General features: G+C 43.6%; 1 protein-coding gene across 2 annotated transcripts in view; it reads left to right on the plus strand.

Annotated features, from left to right (window-relative positions):
- The window catches only part of COL15A1 (collagen type XV alpha 1 chain), a 127,624-nt gene that overhangs the window by 58,470 nt on the left and 53,980 nt on the right, over positions 1-15,174 (plus strand). For both annotated transcript variants that reach the window (XM_021927325.2, XM_009188425.4), the window contains 3 exons: positions 1,263-1,415; positions 10,298-10,447; positions 10,856-10,999. In XM_021927325.2, the coding sequence (XP_021783017.2) occupies positions 1,263-1,415; positions 10,298-10,447; positions 10,856-10,999 (447 nt within the window). The remainder of the gene's footprint in view (positions 1-1,262; positions 1,416-10,297; positions 10,448-10,855; positions 11,000-15,174) is intronic.

Below are 15,174 nucleotides of genomic sequence, written 5' to 3' on the forward strand. Positions count from 1 at the left end.
GGGGTTGTGTTGGGTGGGAGCAGTCACTGGCTTTCCCTATCTGTCTGCGAAACACAGTGACAATCTCATGGGGCAGGTCTGTCGGAGTAAGCACTAAATAGCATTGACCCATTCAGTGGCGGTGTGCAGAGCGCTACACTGTGATGGGCACTAGGCCTGGTTTCAGGGATGGATAGTAAATAGGATAGACCTGATTCCTGAAGACAGCGTGGTAAGAGGGGCTGTGGTCAGTGGTAGGTGAAGCATGGGATGTTCTGGGAGCACTGAAAAAGGGTCCTAGAGCCCAGACTGGGGGGCACAGAAGTGCCCTTGGGAAAGGATGCTGAAAGTGGGCCTGAGAGGGTAAGTAGAAGTCGCCTAGCAGAGGGGGTGAAACAGATATTTCAGCAAGGTGGGCAGGCAGGAGCAAAGAACTGGAGCCTGAAGAAGGGCAGCATACCTGCAGGGTGAGGCGTGAGCCAGGGGTCAGGGAGAAGTGTCTGGAGAGGCTCTAAGGACACAGAGAAGATTAGCAGTAATAGGGGGTCACTGAAGGGTAAGAAACAAGGAATGGATGTAGTCAGATTAGAATTCCGGAAAGATCACCCTGACTACTGAGAGGAGAAAGGGTAGGAAAGCAAACTTGGAGAAAGAGGCCGGGCTTGGGGGCTGTGTTGGAGTTTGGGTGAGTGGTGGTGCCAGCCTGCTCTGGGGTGTGGCCAACAATGGCAGATCCTCGCAGAAATCCCAGTAAGCAAGGGACTGAGAAACATCCGTTGAATTTGTCCATTCACAGTGAGTGGCCTTGGGGAGAGCAGCTTCAGGGCTATCAGAGCGATGGAAGCCAGATGGCACTGGGCTAGGGGGAGAGTGGGACAGGGAGTGGTCCACGAGGGTAGACTACTGCTTCAAGAAGAAAGCTGTGGAGTCTGAGGACCTAGAGTTTTGTTTCAACACAGTGACTTAAGCAGCAGTAGAAGCTGCACTCTCTGATTAGGGGACAGAGCTTGGAAGGGCTACTGGTGAGCACATGCCCCTCGGGGTTGGCAGGGAGGGCTGATGGCACACCACACAGGTGGGATGCTGGGGTGGTCTCGCAGCTTGGGTGGTATGAGGAAGCCAGGCCTGTGTATTTCTGTCTGATGTCTCACTGTGGGTTTCCAGGTGAGGTGAGGTCTTGGTGTACAGGTGCTGTGAGGGGCCCTGGCCATCTGTTCCTCACCACAGTGTGGTGGATCAGCATCATGGGTCACTGATGTGGTTCCTGCTGACTTTCTATTCAGGGTCCAGATAATGAAGAGAGGTTAGCAGCAACAGCAGCAGGGGAGGCCGAGGCACTCGCCAGCACACCTTGGGAAGCAGAGGCCAGTGGTGTGCCCCCGGGGGAGCCGGACCTCTCCATGTCCCCACAGAGCCTCGGGGAAGAGGCCGCTGTGGTAAGGATTGTGCAGTGCCCAGAGGTCGAGGTCATGGTGGGAGCAGCTCCTGGCCTTCTCAGAGTATGGGGCTCCTGCTCAGCAAACCCATGGGAGCCTGAGGCAGGGGGATCTCTGACCAAATACTCACTTGGGGATGGAGTTTGCCAAGGCCTGGGTGAGTGTGATGAAGCCCCTGGAAGTCAGTGGGCAGCCGGGCTCTGGGGATGGGTGAGTTGGAGAGGTGGGGTATGTCCCAGGGCTGTGTGCAGGACCCTGCTGCCTCCACCCACAGGAGGCAGGAGCCAGAATGGAGGAGTGGCGGGCTCCTGGAGGGCGGTGGGGGTCAGGCTGCAGGCGGCAGGCCCCAGCAGGGGTCAGAGGTCATGATCAGGCCTTCCCAGCCCTCTTCTTGTGCAGCGCACAGACACTGTCCGGCTCCTGAAGGCAGGGCACATCATCCCAAGGCACTCAGCCAGTCTGTCCCTGTGCTGTCTCTACTGTGGGTGCCCTCAAGTTCTTCCAGCTCAGCTGACTCAAACGTGAACTCCTTTCCATTCCTCCTATGTTCACACCTCAAATGAATGGGACCATCACCCTCCAGTCACCTAATCCAGAATTGTCTTCTCTCTTCCTTAAGTTCTACATCCCATCAAGCATCAAGTCTTGTTAACTTTTCTGCCCATACACATCGTGAATCGTCAGCTCTGTCCTCCAGTGCTGGCCCCTGCACTGAGCTGCTGTGTCCCCAGCCCAGGCAATTGCTAAGGGCCCTGTCTGGCAGTTATATGGATTCTTTCAGTGAACAAAGTGGTCTTCTCCTTCTCCTTCTTCTTCCTCTTCCAGTTGTCCTTTCCTTTCTCCTCCTCCTCTTCTCCGCCTCCCCTCCCTTTCCGTGTCCTCCTCTTTCTTTAGTGTCTAGGCACTTATGACACATTGGGAAAGCCATGGATCCGATCCCAGTTCTACCAAGTCTTAGCTTGATAGAAACTAGAATTTGACCAGCAGGATTGTCTGAAAATAGAAGAGCTGTCTGTAGAGGTGGTGAGATCCTAGTTACTGGAGGTGTATAAGCTGTAAACCAAAGAGTATTTGAAACAAGTCTCAGTCAGTTTGGGAAGTTTATTTTGCCAGGGTTAAGGATGCACCCGTGACACAGCCTCAGGAGGTCCTGATGACATGTGCCCAAGGTGGTTGGGGCATAGCTTGGTTTTATGCATTTTAGGGAGACATGAGACCTCAATCAATATATGTAAGTTGTACATTGGTTCCGTCCAGAAAGGTGGGACAACTCAAAGTGGGGAGGGGGCTTCCATGTCATAGGTAGATAAGAGACAAACGGTTGCATTCTTCTGAGTTTCTGATTAGCCTTTCCAAAGGAAGCAATCAGATATGCATTTATCCCACAGAGCAGAGGGATGACCTTGAGTTCTGTCTGTCCTTTGTCTGTAAGGAATTTCTTTAAGGACAAATTGTGAGGGAGGTATGTACCTTTCTTATCTTAGTATGTATCTTTTAAAGGAATAGAATGGGAGGCAGGTTTGCCCTAAGCAATTTCCATTTTCATTTTTCCATCTGGCTTAGTGATTTTGGGGTCCTGAGATTTATTTTCCTTTCACATTCCCCCCTTTTCTTTTTAAAATCTTTTAGATAAAACATTTTAAAGAAAATGAGTCTCTAGTCTCAGGTTTTGTTGATTTCTTATGGCTAGGATGGTTTATTCCTAGACAGGTAAGTCCCATGTTATTAGGAAAGTTCATTTTTAGCAGGTTGTGAAGTCTCATGCATGCCCTACAAGAGAAAATAGGGGGAGGAAGGGACAAAAACAACAAATAAAAAAAGAAGAACAATCCTGGAAAATTGATATAGGTCATATTACTCTGAAGTCCATACATCAGTAGGCAGGTATGAAAGTGGCTTATTATGTAAAGAGGTCGCTGTTATTTTCCTCTGAGGTTTAAGTTGTCTAGCTTCAGTTTGCAGGGCTTTAAGAAAGCATGGCTTAATTTTACTGATTTCAAAAATGGGGAAAAAAAGGAAAGGAAGAAGAAAAAAAGTTGAAAACATTATTTTGGAGACTTGTAGCCAGGACAAATGTTAGAATTCAGTCCAAACTGTAGAAAATAATAAAAATTGAAAAACATTAGGCAAGATCAAAATCTAACAACAGATGTTCTATAGTTTATTTTAAAACATAATTTTCTCTTTCCAGTCCCATTTTCACTAAAGAAAAAATCATAGGACAATTTCATTTGCAAATTAAGTTTTAGTCTTATTATACTTGGCCTGAGTATTTGCATAAAGTCAGCAAGAATAGTTATTTGCCATATAGGTTCTTCTTTTTTTTTTTTTTTTAAATTGACTTTGCTGGAACTTTATTCCGTAAAGAATCTCAGATTTGACTTTAATGCCTTAAGGACAGCCCATGCCTGCAAATACCTGTATTAATTGGGTGAAGTCCTCACCTTGAGGTCTCAAGAAAACTTGGGGCTCCTGGACCTGTCAGAAAGTGACATTCTTTACTTACCACAGGTCAGAGATTGTGTAGACAAGGTATGAGGCCAGCTTTCCTAAGGGACTTTTATTGGCTCTGTAAATCAACTTTGGTTCCTTAAAGGAGTCTGTATCTGATAGCATGCCACTCCAGTCAAAACCATGGTAAAATAACCAGTGTCTCCAGTTGTGCTCTGTTACAAAAGAAAACAGATTGTTATCACACTTACACAAATAACTATATTGTTGTAAGTTAAGAATACTCACAACTAATTACCCAATTTTTGGAGAGATCGCAAAATAGGATCACAGGTCGTTGTAAAATAAGTCATTCATTTAGCCAAAGTGATACCTCAAAGATTTCAAAAAAAAAAAAAAGGCAAAAATATTTATTCTTTGAGAGAGGAGATTGATTTCTCAAACAGCCCTAATAAAAACAACAGAAGGCCAATTAAATTTGTTTTTCAAAATTTTTTAAACCATCTATAAAATTTTAATCATCTTGACCATAAGATATAATTTCCATAAGCCTTTTTGTAACCTTTATAACCTTTATTAAGGAGTGGGTTAATGCTCCAAGAAAACCTTGTCAATCTGACACAGGGGCCCATATGCTGGTCTCGCATCAGCATGCCTTTGACATTAATGGTTAATTTACAGAGAAACTAAACTTATTTTATCTCTCAAAATCTGCCCTTATAATCTCATGTGCCCACCTCTTCCGCAATAGTCTTTGGACCTTGAGGAGTTGAATAGCTTTAATTTTTGGCCCTATGTCTCACGAACACAGTTTATTTTGGTTGACATCTTCTACCAGATCTGTAGGTGAGGCTTTAACTGCTGTCAGTGTTGAAGATTTAGCAGGACTTGGTGTCCTTCTTAAACCCAAGAATCAAAGCCCTGTAACTTAATGGCACAAGTACTTTAAAAGCACATACAGCAATGTAGAGCACCTGATACTGTTGCTGTTCCGGGCACCACTATGTAACCTGCCATGATCCCTGGTGGAGTGAACAAATGGGGGCAAATGTGGAAATAAAAGACAAGAGACAAAAGAGTATATTTGGAAGAAGGGGTTGGGGGAACCTTGCCTCTAGTGGACAAGGGCCCTGAGCTTTACACAGCCCTCCATATTTATTAGGTAAAAGAGACTGTGAGAAGTGGGGTGGAAGAAGGGATCAACTGCTCAGTCCAGAGTAGGCTTGCAAGACTGCATTCCTCAAACAACAGACTCTAGATGTCACAGTAGATAACCTTGGCACCAGGGAGTGATTGCCTCCAGCAAACCTTCTGTCAGCAGAAGCAGTCGTGAGTTTGCTCACATCCTGCATTCATGATAAACAGTTTGCTGTTTGATCATCTAGTCTCCAGTGGAATGCTGAGTTGGTCACGTCCCATGGGCCTTCAGTTCCCTGCATGGAAAGTTATATGGATGTAATAACCTTAATTTAAAAATATATTCTTTTTGTTAATCTAGGTCTTTTCTAAGCAAACTAAAACTTAGTAATAATGACATAGGAATTATTTAGATAAAGTATAAGATCCGTTTATTAGGCCAGTTACCCAAAGGCAAAAGAAAAGACCTTCTGCAGTGTGACTGCTGTTCCCTATGGGGAATATTATGTTGGAAGAAAATATTCCTTTTAGATCTCTAAGATGAAACATCTTTTTAGTGTCACGCCACAACAGTTAGAACCAGAGGGAGAAAAAATCTTACAGCAGCTGAAAATGAGTTGAAGGTTAGTTATTATTTCAGGCCTTTTAAAAGGGGAGAGAAAACAGAAAACAGCAAGGTGCAATAAAAGTCGAACTTTGCATAAAAAAAATTATAATGCCTTGTACTTTATTAAGAATAAAGCAATACCTTAAGAAAATTTTGTAGTTCAAACCAATTCTTTAGTGTATAAGTGGTTTTTTTTTTTTTTAATCAAAACCCAGTATCTGGAAAGACCATTTTAAATAATTTCCCTTTAATTGTAGACAGCTTGGTTATATGAAAGTTTTTTTTCATCAATCTTCTTATTATGATGTAAACAGACCATTTCTGACATGCTTGGACTTTCTAGTTTTCCTGAGCATCCCTCTTTCTTAAAAAAACAGTCATTTTATTCTAGGACAAAATTTACCATAAAAGATCCTTTCTCACATAAAATTATTTTTCTTTAAGCTTTCTTACCCAAATTACCTCTTTATTTCTATAACTTTCTTTACATCTCTCTCATTTCCTGATTCCCTTCACCTTGTTTTATACATAACTTTTAAATAAGCTTTAAATGAGACAAAAAATTATACACCTTTTTAAAAAAACACAGTTTTTTTAAGAAAGAATGTTTTCTTACAATATATTTTTTAAATGGAAAATACCCAACTAATGAAATATCTATTATTTAATTTAACTTTAGATTCTAAATTATGACACATTTGTCTGTATTTATCCCATTACATTTACCTAGTTGTTTTTAATAGTGTACCTAGATTACTGTATTTATGAAAACTGCGATAGTCATTATTTAAAGTTATTTCCCTGCCAACCATTTTGTAGCCTGTGAATTTCAGGTGTTTACCTAAGGAGAACCTTAAGATTAAATATGAGGTTGTTTTACTAAATCAAGATTTAGGTATTTTCATTAAACTAATGTTCGTGTCTTATTTATCAGAAAGTACACAAGCAAAGGTTATCCTGTTTTGGGCTGAGTTTATAGTTTTTTAACCCTTATGCCAAATTTTAACACCTTATAGTATTTGGCAGGGATAAATATGAAATTGCTTGATCAATAAATGCAAACAAAAGTGTATGCTGGCAATTCTTAAGACATTTTTAATTTGCTTTAGCAATAATTTTAAAGCTAGCTTATTAAAGACTTTACTTAGGTCATGTGAACATGAAAAGCATTTGGGTTTATTATTTAATTTATGAGTGCTCTTTAAGCCAATGTCATACCTTGTAGCCAAAAACACAACAAAATATGTGTATGTACACATAAACACACACATACACACTCATACAACCCAAAATCCTATAGCTTTTACTTCAAAACTCTAGCCATGAAATACTGATACAAACTCATTGGTTTGCAGAAACAATAACAAAAATAAATGTCTGGATGCAAACAGTGGATTTTATTTCAGGAGACATGTAACAGCAGACTTAAAGCAGGCAGAGGCAGAGAAGAAAGCCGAGAGATAGAGAACTTAGGAACTTTATAGTTGCAGATCGACTTTTGGGCTCTGAAATTTCTTGCTATAATTGTGCACGAAAATGTCATGTATGTCCATTTTACAAAAACACTTGCAAGAAGAGGGACCATAAAACCAACGGAGTGCCTGAAAGAGGGTCATTCTCGTTGTTTTCCCTTATTCTTAGATTGTTTCCCACTCCACTTTTTTTTTTTTTTTTTTTTTTTTTTTGAGACAGAGTCTCCCTCTGTTTCCCAGGCTGGAGTGCAATGGTACAATCTCGGCTCACTGCTACCTCCACCTCCTGGGTTCAAGTGATTCTCCTACCTCAGCCTCTCGAGTAGCTGGGTCTACAGGTGTGCACCACCATGCCGGCTAGTTTTCTTGTATTTTTAGTAGAGATGGGGTTTCACCATATTGGCCAGGCTGGTCTCGAATTCCTGACTTCATGATCCACCTGCCTCGGCCTCCCAAAGTGCTGGGATTACAGGTGTGAACCACTGTGCCCGGCCATTTTTATTTATTTATTTTTTATTTTAAGGTAGGAACTGAGCTGTGGCCTAGTATTTTAGTGGAGTGGGTCAAAGTGTGCTGGTTGCAGGTGAGGCTCCACAGTGTGTCACCACTTAGCCATTTCCCCCCTCTTACATGTCTCAGTTTCTCTCTCTGTAGTTCTAGCACCTCCAAGAAGGCTCAAAATCAAAATGCAGAGTGACCAGCTCCTATATGCCCTTCCTGAATGAGGCTTTTTTTTTTTTTTTGAGACAGAGTCTCACTGTGTCGCCCAGGCTGGAGTGCAGTGGCCGGATCTCAGCTCACTGCAAGCTCTGCCTCCCGAGTTTACGCCATTCTCCTGCCTCAGCCTCCCGAGTAGCTGGGACTACAGGCGCCCGCCACCTCGCCCGGCTAGTTTTTTTGTATTTTTAGTAGAGACGGGGTTTCACCAGGTTAGCCAGGATGGTCTCGATCTCCTGACCTTGTGATCCGCCCGTCTCGGCCTCCCAAAGTGCTGGGATTACAGGCTTGAGCCACCGCGCCCGGCCCTGAATGAGGCTTTTTAAACTAATTTCATTGGGGGTTCCCTGTAGGGTTGCAGCATGTCATGGGGGGGGTCAACCCCCAGACACTCCCAGTTGGCCTCCAGTGACCCAGGGGCACCTTTCAGCTGGGAGGAGCAAAATGCCCTTTCTCTTTGGAGCTGAGGAAACTCATTCTCCCATTTATCTGTGAAAACGATAGTTCAGTTCCTCATGCAAAATGGTCATACTAGCCAATCAAGATTAATTTCAGCAGGAAAGGCAATGGAGAAGACACCCTTTAGAATGCACCTCTGAACTAGAATTAGGGTCTAAATAATAACTTCCTAGGAGGGAAAAAAAAAACCAAAAAACAGCTAAGACCACTTCCTGTAAATTGTCCTCAGCCACCTCTAACTTTGTACTCTCATGCACCATTATACACACAAGGTTAAATCCTCTCCCAGTACAAGGTAATCTCTGGTACCCCCTAAAGCCAAAGAGGTCAGGTCTTACGATACAGGAGAGCAGAGCTTTAGACCTAAGAAGAATCTGCTCATGACTCTTGAAACTCCACAAAGAAAATGGAACACCCCAAAAAGGGGCAGGTGGTGCCTTTGTTCTGAGTACTTTAAGGGGTTTGAGTCATTAGAAGCCTCCTCTAGGTTTTTGTTGGTACTAAAGACAGCGAAGGGGGAAAGAGATATAGGGTGGAAGAAAAGTAAATGAATGAAAAAAAAATTTTAAGACAGGAAGCAAAGACAGCAAACATGTGCTTTTGTTTTTCTTCCCCCTCTGTTTCAGCTGTGAGAAATTTTAGCCAATTCAGAGAGGCCTTGTTACCCATAACTTAGAATTCTCTTTTAGATTTGACCAAGTCAGGTAGAGTTGGGCAAATCTGATGGGAGAAAGACTAGAACAACAACCAAAAAAAACCCCTAACAATATGATTACTGAGTACTCTAATAGTAAGGAGAAATTAAGAACAGCTGGTTGTTCATCTTAACTTCAGCCAAGAAAAAACCCCAATTCAGCTACTTACTAGAGATAGGTCTTAGGTGGAAGATTGCTCTCTACCATCCTAGAAGCAGGAAAGAATTTCAATTTGCCTTCCCTGTTAGAAATGAGCTCAAACTCCAGAAAGGAGTTACGTGCCTTCCATCAACCTAGAAGCAAGAAAACTTGCATTCCTTGTTGGAAGTAAGTAAGACTCCAGAAAAAGAACTGTACAGCAAAATAAACTTTAGATCTTGACCAAATTTTGGGAGATCAGGGGTTCTCTGGAGGAGGCTCCGAGGCCTCAGCAAATTGTCCTATTGGTTTGAACCATAAAGAAAGCTCAAGCTGGTAGCAAGCACCAATATGAGATTTGTCAAAGGTCAGTGGCACCTCCACTCAGAATCCCTTCTTCGTTGCCAAAATGTGAACCCCAAATATCTGAGACAGATCTCAGGAAAGTTAGGAAGTTTATTCTGCAAAGGTTAAGGACATGCCCGTGACACAGCCTCAGGAGATCCTGACAACATGTGCCCAAGGTGGTTGGAGCACAGCTTGGTTTTATGGATTTTAGGGAGACATGAGACATCAATCAATATATATAAGGTGTGCATTTGTGCTGTCCGGAAAGGCAGGACAACTCAAAGTGGGGAGGGGGCTTCCATGTCATAGGTAGATAAGAGACAAATGGTTGCATTCTTCTGAGTTTCTGATTAGCCTTTGCAAAGGAAGCAATCAGATATGCATTTATCCCACGGAGCAGAGGGATGACCTTGAGTTCTGTCCATCCTTTGTCTGCAAGGAATTTCCTTAAGGACAAATTATTAGGGAGGTATTTAGCTTTTTTATCTTAGTAGCTATCTTTTTAAGGAATACAATGGGAGATAGGTTTGCCCTAAGTAGTTCCCAGCTTGATTTTTTTTTCCCTTCTGCTTAGTGATTTGGGGATCCTGAGATTTATTTTCCTTTCACAAAGCTAAGGCCAGAGAAGCGCTTGGCAGAGATGTGCTAGAGGGGACTCTGGGGTGGGTGGGGGGATGCCCTGAGAGGTGCGTTCTAACACTGGAGCTCCAGGCGAAGGTGTGGTCCTGAAGGAGCAAAGGAAAGGGAATCATGGAGCCTCCATCTGAGGCCCCAGCGCTTTCCACCCCCCAGCCTCACACCCACTGAACCAGGGGTATGGGCGAAGGGGCACAGCTCCTCATGCCAATTTCATTTCAGGGTCCAAGCAGTGAAGGAAGTTTAACAACAGCTGCAGCTGCAACCGAAGTGTCCCTCAGTACTTTTGAGGATGAGGAAGCCAGTGGGGTCCCCACAGATGGCCTGGCCCCCCTCACAGCCACCATGACCCCTGAGCAGGCAGTCACTTCTGTAAGTGTCATCTGGCGTCCTCTCTGGCTTACAGGGGAGAGACAGGTCTGCATTGTGAGACAACAGCCGTCCTTGGCCTTGGCAGGGGCACCTGCAGCTTGGTTATGAGCATCTGGGTGGGCAGCGGCTGGAGGGAGGCAGGACGCAATGCCGGAGTGTGGCAGGGACCACAGCCCTGCTCCCTCCTAGCCTTGCCCAAGAATTTACTCAGAGTCAAGTGGTCCACAGTTGGCACTGAGGCTTAGAGGAGATGCATATTTCAGAGGGGGTGCGCTGGGGGCAACGATGATCATAGGGAAGAATGTGTTTTGAAGCTGGTCTGGCACCACAGAAACGACAGTGACCACAACTCCCCAGCAGCCTCATGAGCGAGGTGAGGTGGTGCCTCAATGCTGGTTTTGTTTTCAGGGTCCTGGTGATGAAGAAGACTTGGCAGCAGCCACAACAGAGGAGCCCCTCATCACAGCTCGGGGTGAAGAGTCCGGCAGCCCTCCCCCCGATGGGCCACCGCTGCCCCTGCCCACAGTGGCTCCTGAAAGAAGGGTCACTCCAGTAAGTGGCATAGAGCTGTAAGATTTGACTTGGCAAACCTTACATGGGAGAGAAAGAAAGGCCAAAGTTGTGGGAGGGTTGGCCCCCAGCTTTCTCAGAGGTAGGTTTTCATGTTGGTTTGCAAATTTGGGCATTTGAGGAGCTTTAACCTGGGGAACACTTGAGGAAACTCCAGCTTGTAGAGCAAAAGCAAGAAATTAAAATCAAGGGGACCTGGCTTTGTGTTCCAAACTGATCTTTGGATTGAAATGAGATCTAACAGTGCTCTTCTGGGGACAAAGCTGACAGTAAGATGTGGCAGGTATGTAGAGGGGATGAGAGCATCAGCACTGTGTGTGTGTTGGGGGCTGACCTCCAAGTCCCTGCCAAAATGAGTTTTTATCACTCTTGGCTGCAACTGTGTGACCTTAAGCAAATCCTTTGATCTCTTTGGCCCTCCGTTTCCTCATCTGTAAAAATGAGTGACTGCAAGGCCAAGTCAGAGAATGCAGGTTGGAGAACGTTTACAAAGCTCTGTACACACACCTGGGGTTGTCACCACTTAAGGGCTATAACTGTCTTCTAGAAATAGGAAACCCAAAGCTGGCCCTTAGCTTGGGCTTGTGTGAAGAGGGACTGCTCTTCCAATGTGAACACATTTTTAAAGGAAAACATCTCCTTGGTGACCAGCACAGGCTCGTCAGTTCCCCAAACACCACTTGATCGTGCACACTTTGAAAGCCACCATTCAAGCTACAGTCATGCGGTCCATTGGCCACGGTGTGGCAGGACTGACCTGTGAGGGTGGGGCTGTGGGACAGGAGATCAGGAGAGCACCTAAGGTCCTGAATGCCCCTTGTTCCGGGGCCTTTTCTAGTGGTTATCACACTGCTTCCTGTCTCTTTAGAGTTGTCTTGCATTCGTTCATTGATTCACTCATTGACTGGACACATAGCGGCTCTGGGCCCTCAGTCAGGACACTTGTAAATAGAGATGAATGTGACCTCACTCCTGTCCCCAATGAATTCACAATCAAGGGGCAGGAAATAAGCCATCTGAACTGACATTGATTAATCACTCTGTGCTCCAAGTGTATCTGATTCCCTTCACCACACCCCTCTTCAGTATAAGGCGAATAGGAGGTAAGATGTGGAGAGGTAGTCACCTGCCACTGTTGCCTGCCTCTAAGAGGTGGAGCTGGGATTTGAACCTGCATGCTGGCCTGCAGAGCTGAAGCTCTCGAGCTTCACCCGGCTGAAGTCCTCATTTGTGAGAGTGTGGTGTGGTGGGAAGATCCTGGACTGGGGGCCAGGAGATTGAGGTTCTGCTTCCAGGGATGCCATTGACTTGTGGTGGGCCCTGGGCCTCCTTGTCATCATCTATAAAAGGAAAAAGGCGAACAACCACTCTGGTTTTTAACTCTGGTCACACATTAGAGATGGCTGCTAGCTTAAAACAATGCAGGTGTCTGAGTCCAGTGCTAGACCAAGTAACTAACACTGGGGCTGGGGCTTTGGGCTTGCAGGGCATCCTAGTGGGCATCCAGCTCTGGATCGACCTGCTCATGCACTGTGACTTCCCAAACAATGTCCCCCTCCTCTTCTGCACCTCACCCCAAGGTGTACACAAAGCACCAAGTTCAAATCTCCCTAGTGATGCCTCATCAGGCACAGATAGAGCCAGTTCTCCTTTTTCTTTCTCTTTTAAACTTTTTGTTATTGAAAATCTAAAAATGTCACAAAGGAGCTTAGAATAGTATAATTAACCCCCACATACCCATCACTCAGTTTGGATAATTATCAACACTGCCAATCTTGCTTCATCTGTTTCACCTCCTACCACCATCTTTTTTGGAGGGAAGGGGAATACTGGAATATTCAAAAATGAACCCCAAACATCCTATCATTTATTTAACTGATAAACAATTCAATGTGTACAGCTGATAGAGTGATCTGGTACCTTTTTTTTGGTCATAGCCACAGTGTCACAATGCATCTAACAAAATTAACAGTGGTTCCTTCATATTATCTAATGCCCTGATTATTTTGTTTTAAAATACCTCTTTCCAGTTAGTTTGTTTGAATCTGAATCCAAACAAGGTCTACACATTGCATTTGGTTGATACATCTCTTAAGTGTCTCTTAATCTCTCATTGTCTCCCGCCTTCTTTTTCCCTTTTGCCATTACTTTGTTGAAGAAACTGGGTCAGTTTCTTCCTTAGACCCTTTGTGTTTTCAGCTTTGAAAAGTTGGTCTGGTAAGGCTGGCTGTGCTCATGGGAGTGTGAGGGTTGCTGCTCCTGGGGAGCTCTTTGTCCACATGTATTAACAACCATAAGAGTGCATATTGCTGACCCAGAAACTTCTCTTCTAGGAATTGATTCTAGTGGAGATAGTCTGATAACCTTTGTTGTCGCTGTTTTTTTTTTTTTTTAAAAAAAGGTTTTGTTTACCAGGATGCTAATCTCGGTATTATCCATAATAGAGAAAAATTGGGCATAATTTAATTAGCCAGCAATAGAAGATTAATTGAATTAAAGTATATTCACCCATTCTGTAGGTTATCTGTTCACTCTGATGGTAGTTTCTTTTGCTGTGCAAAAGCTCTTTAGTTTAATTAGATCCTATTTGTCAATTTTGGCTTTTGTTGCCATTGCTTTTGGTGTTTTAGACATGAAGTCCTTTCCCATGCCTATGTCCTGAATGGTATCACCTAGGTTTTCTTCTAGGGTTTTTATGGTTTTAGGTCTAACATTTAACTCTCTAATCCATCTTGAATTAATTTTTGTATAAGGTGTAAGGAAGGGATCCAGTTTTAGCTTTCTACTTATGGGTAGCCAGTTTTCCCAGCACCATTTATTAAATAGGGAATCCTTTCCCCATTTCTTGTTTTTGTCAGGTTTGTCAAAGATCAGATGGCGGTGGATGTGTGGTATTATTTCTGAGGGCTCTGTTCTGTTCCATTGGTCTATATCTCTGTTTTGGTACCAGTACCATGCTGTTTTAGTTACTGTAGCCTTGTAGTATAGGTTGAAGTCAGGTAGCATGATGCCTCCAGCTTCATTCTTTTGGCTTAGGATTGTCTTGGCAATGTGGGCTCTTTTTTTGGTTCCATATGAACTTTTAAGTAGTTTTTTCCAATTCTGTGAAGAAAGTCATTGGTAGCTTTATGGGGATGGCATTGAATCTATAAATTGCCTTGGACAGTATGGCCATTTTCACAATATTGATTCTTCCTATCCATGGGCATGGAATGTTCTTCCATTTGTTTGTGTCCTCTTTTATTTCACTGAGCAGTGGTTTGTAGTTCTCCTTGAAGAGGTCCTTTACATCCCTTGTAAGTTGGATTCCTAGGTGTTTTATTCTCTTTGAAGCAATTGTTAATGGGAATTCACTCATGATTTGGCTCACTGTCTGTTATTGGTGTGTAAGAATGCTTGTGATTTTTGCCCATTGATTTTGTATCCTGAGACTTTGCTGAAGTTGCTTATCAGCTTAAGGAGATTTTGGGCTGAGACAATGGGGTTTTCTAAATATACAATCATGTCATCTGCAAACAGGGACAATTTGACTTCCTCTTTCCTAATTAGATACCCCTTATTTCTTTCTCCTGCGGATTGCCCTGGCCAGAACTGTACTATGTTGAATAGGAGTGGTGAGAGGGGCATCACAATAACCCTACGTGCTTAGGTTTCAAAGGGAATGCTTCCAGTTTTTACTTATTCGGTATGACCTTGGCTGTGGGTTTGTCATAAATAGCTCTGCTGTGGCACAGGGTACATGTTCCATCAATACTGAATTTATTGAGAGTTTTTAGCATGAAGGGCTGTTGAATTTTGTCAAAGGCCTTTTCTGCATCTATTGAGATAATCATGTGGTTTTTGTCTTTGGTTCTGTTTATATGCTGGATTACGTTATTGTTTTGCATATAAGGGCTAATATCCAGAACCTACAAAGAACTCCAACGAATTTACAAGAAAAAAACAAACAACCCCATCAAAAAGTGGGCAAAGGATATGAACAGACACTTCTCAAAAGAAGACATTTATACAGCCAACAGACACATGAAAAAATGCTCATCATCACTAGCCGTCAGAGAAATGCAAATCAAAACCACAATGAGATACCATCTCACACCAGTTAGAATGGTGATCATTAAAAAGTCAGGAAACAACAGGTGCTGGAGAGGATGTGGAGA

Source organism: Papio anubis, chromosome 13 (assembly GCF_008728515.1).
Source record: "Papio anubis isolate 15944 chromosome 13, Panubis1.0, whole genome shotgun sequence".
NCBI lineage: Eukaryota > Metazoa > Chordata > Mammalia > Primates > Cercopithecidae > Papio > Papio anubis.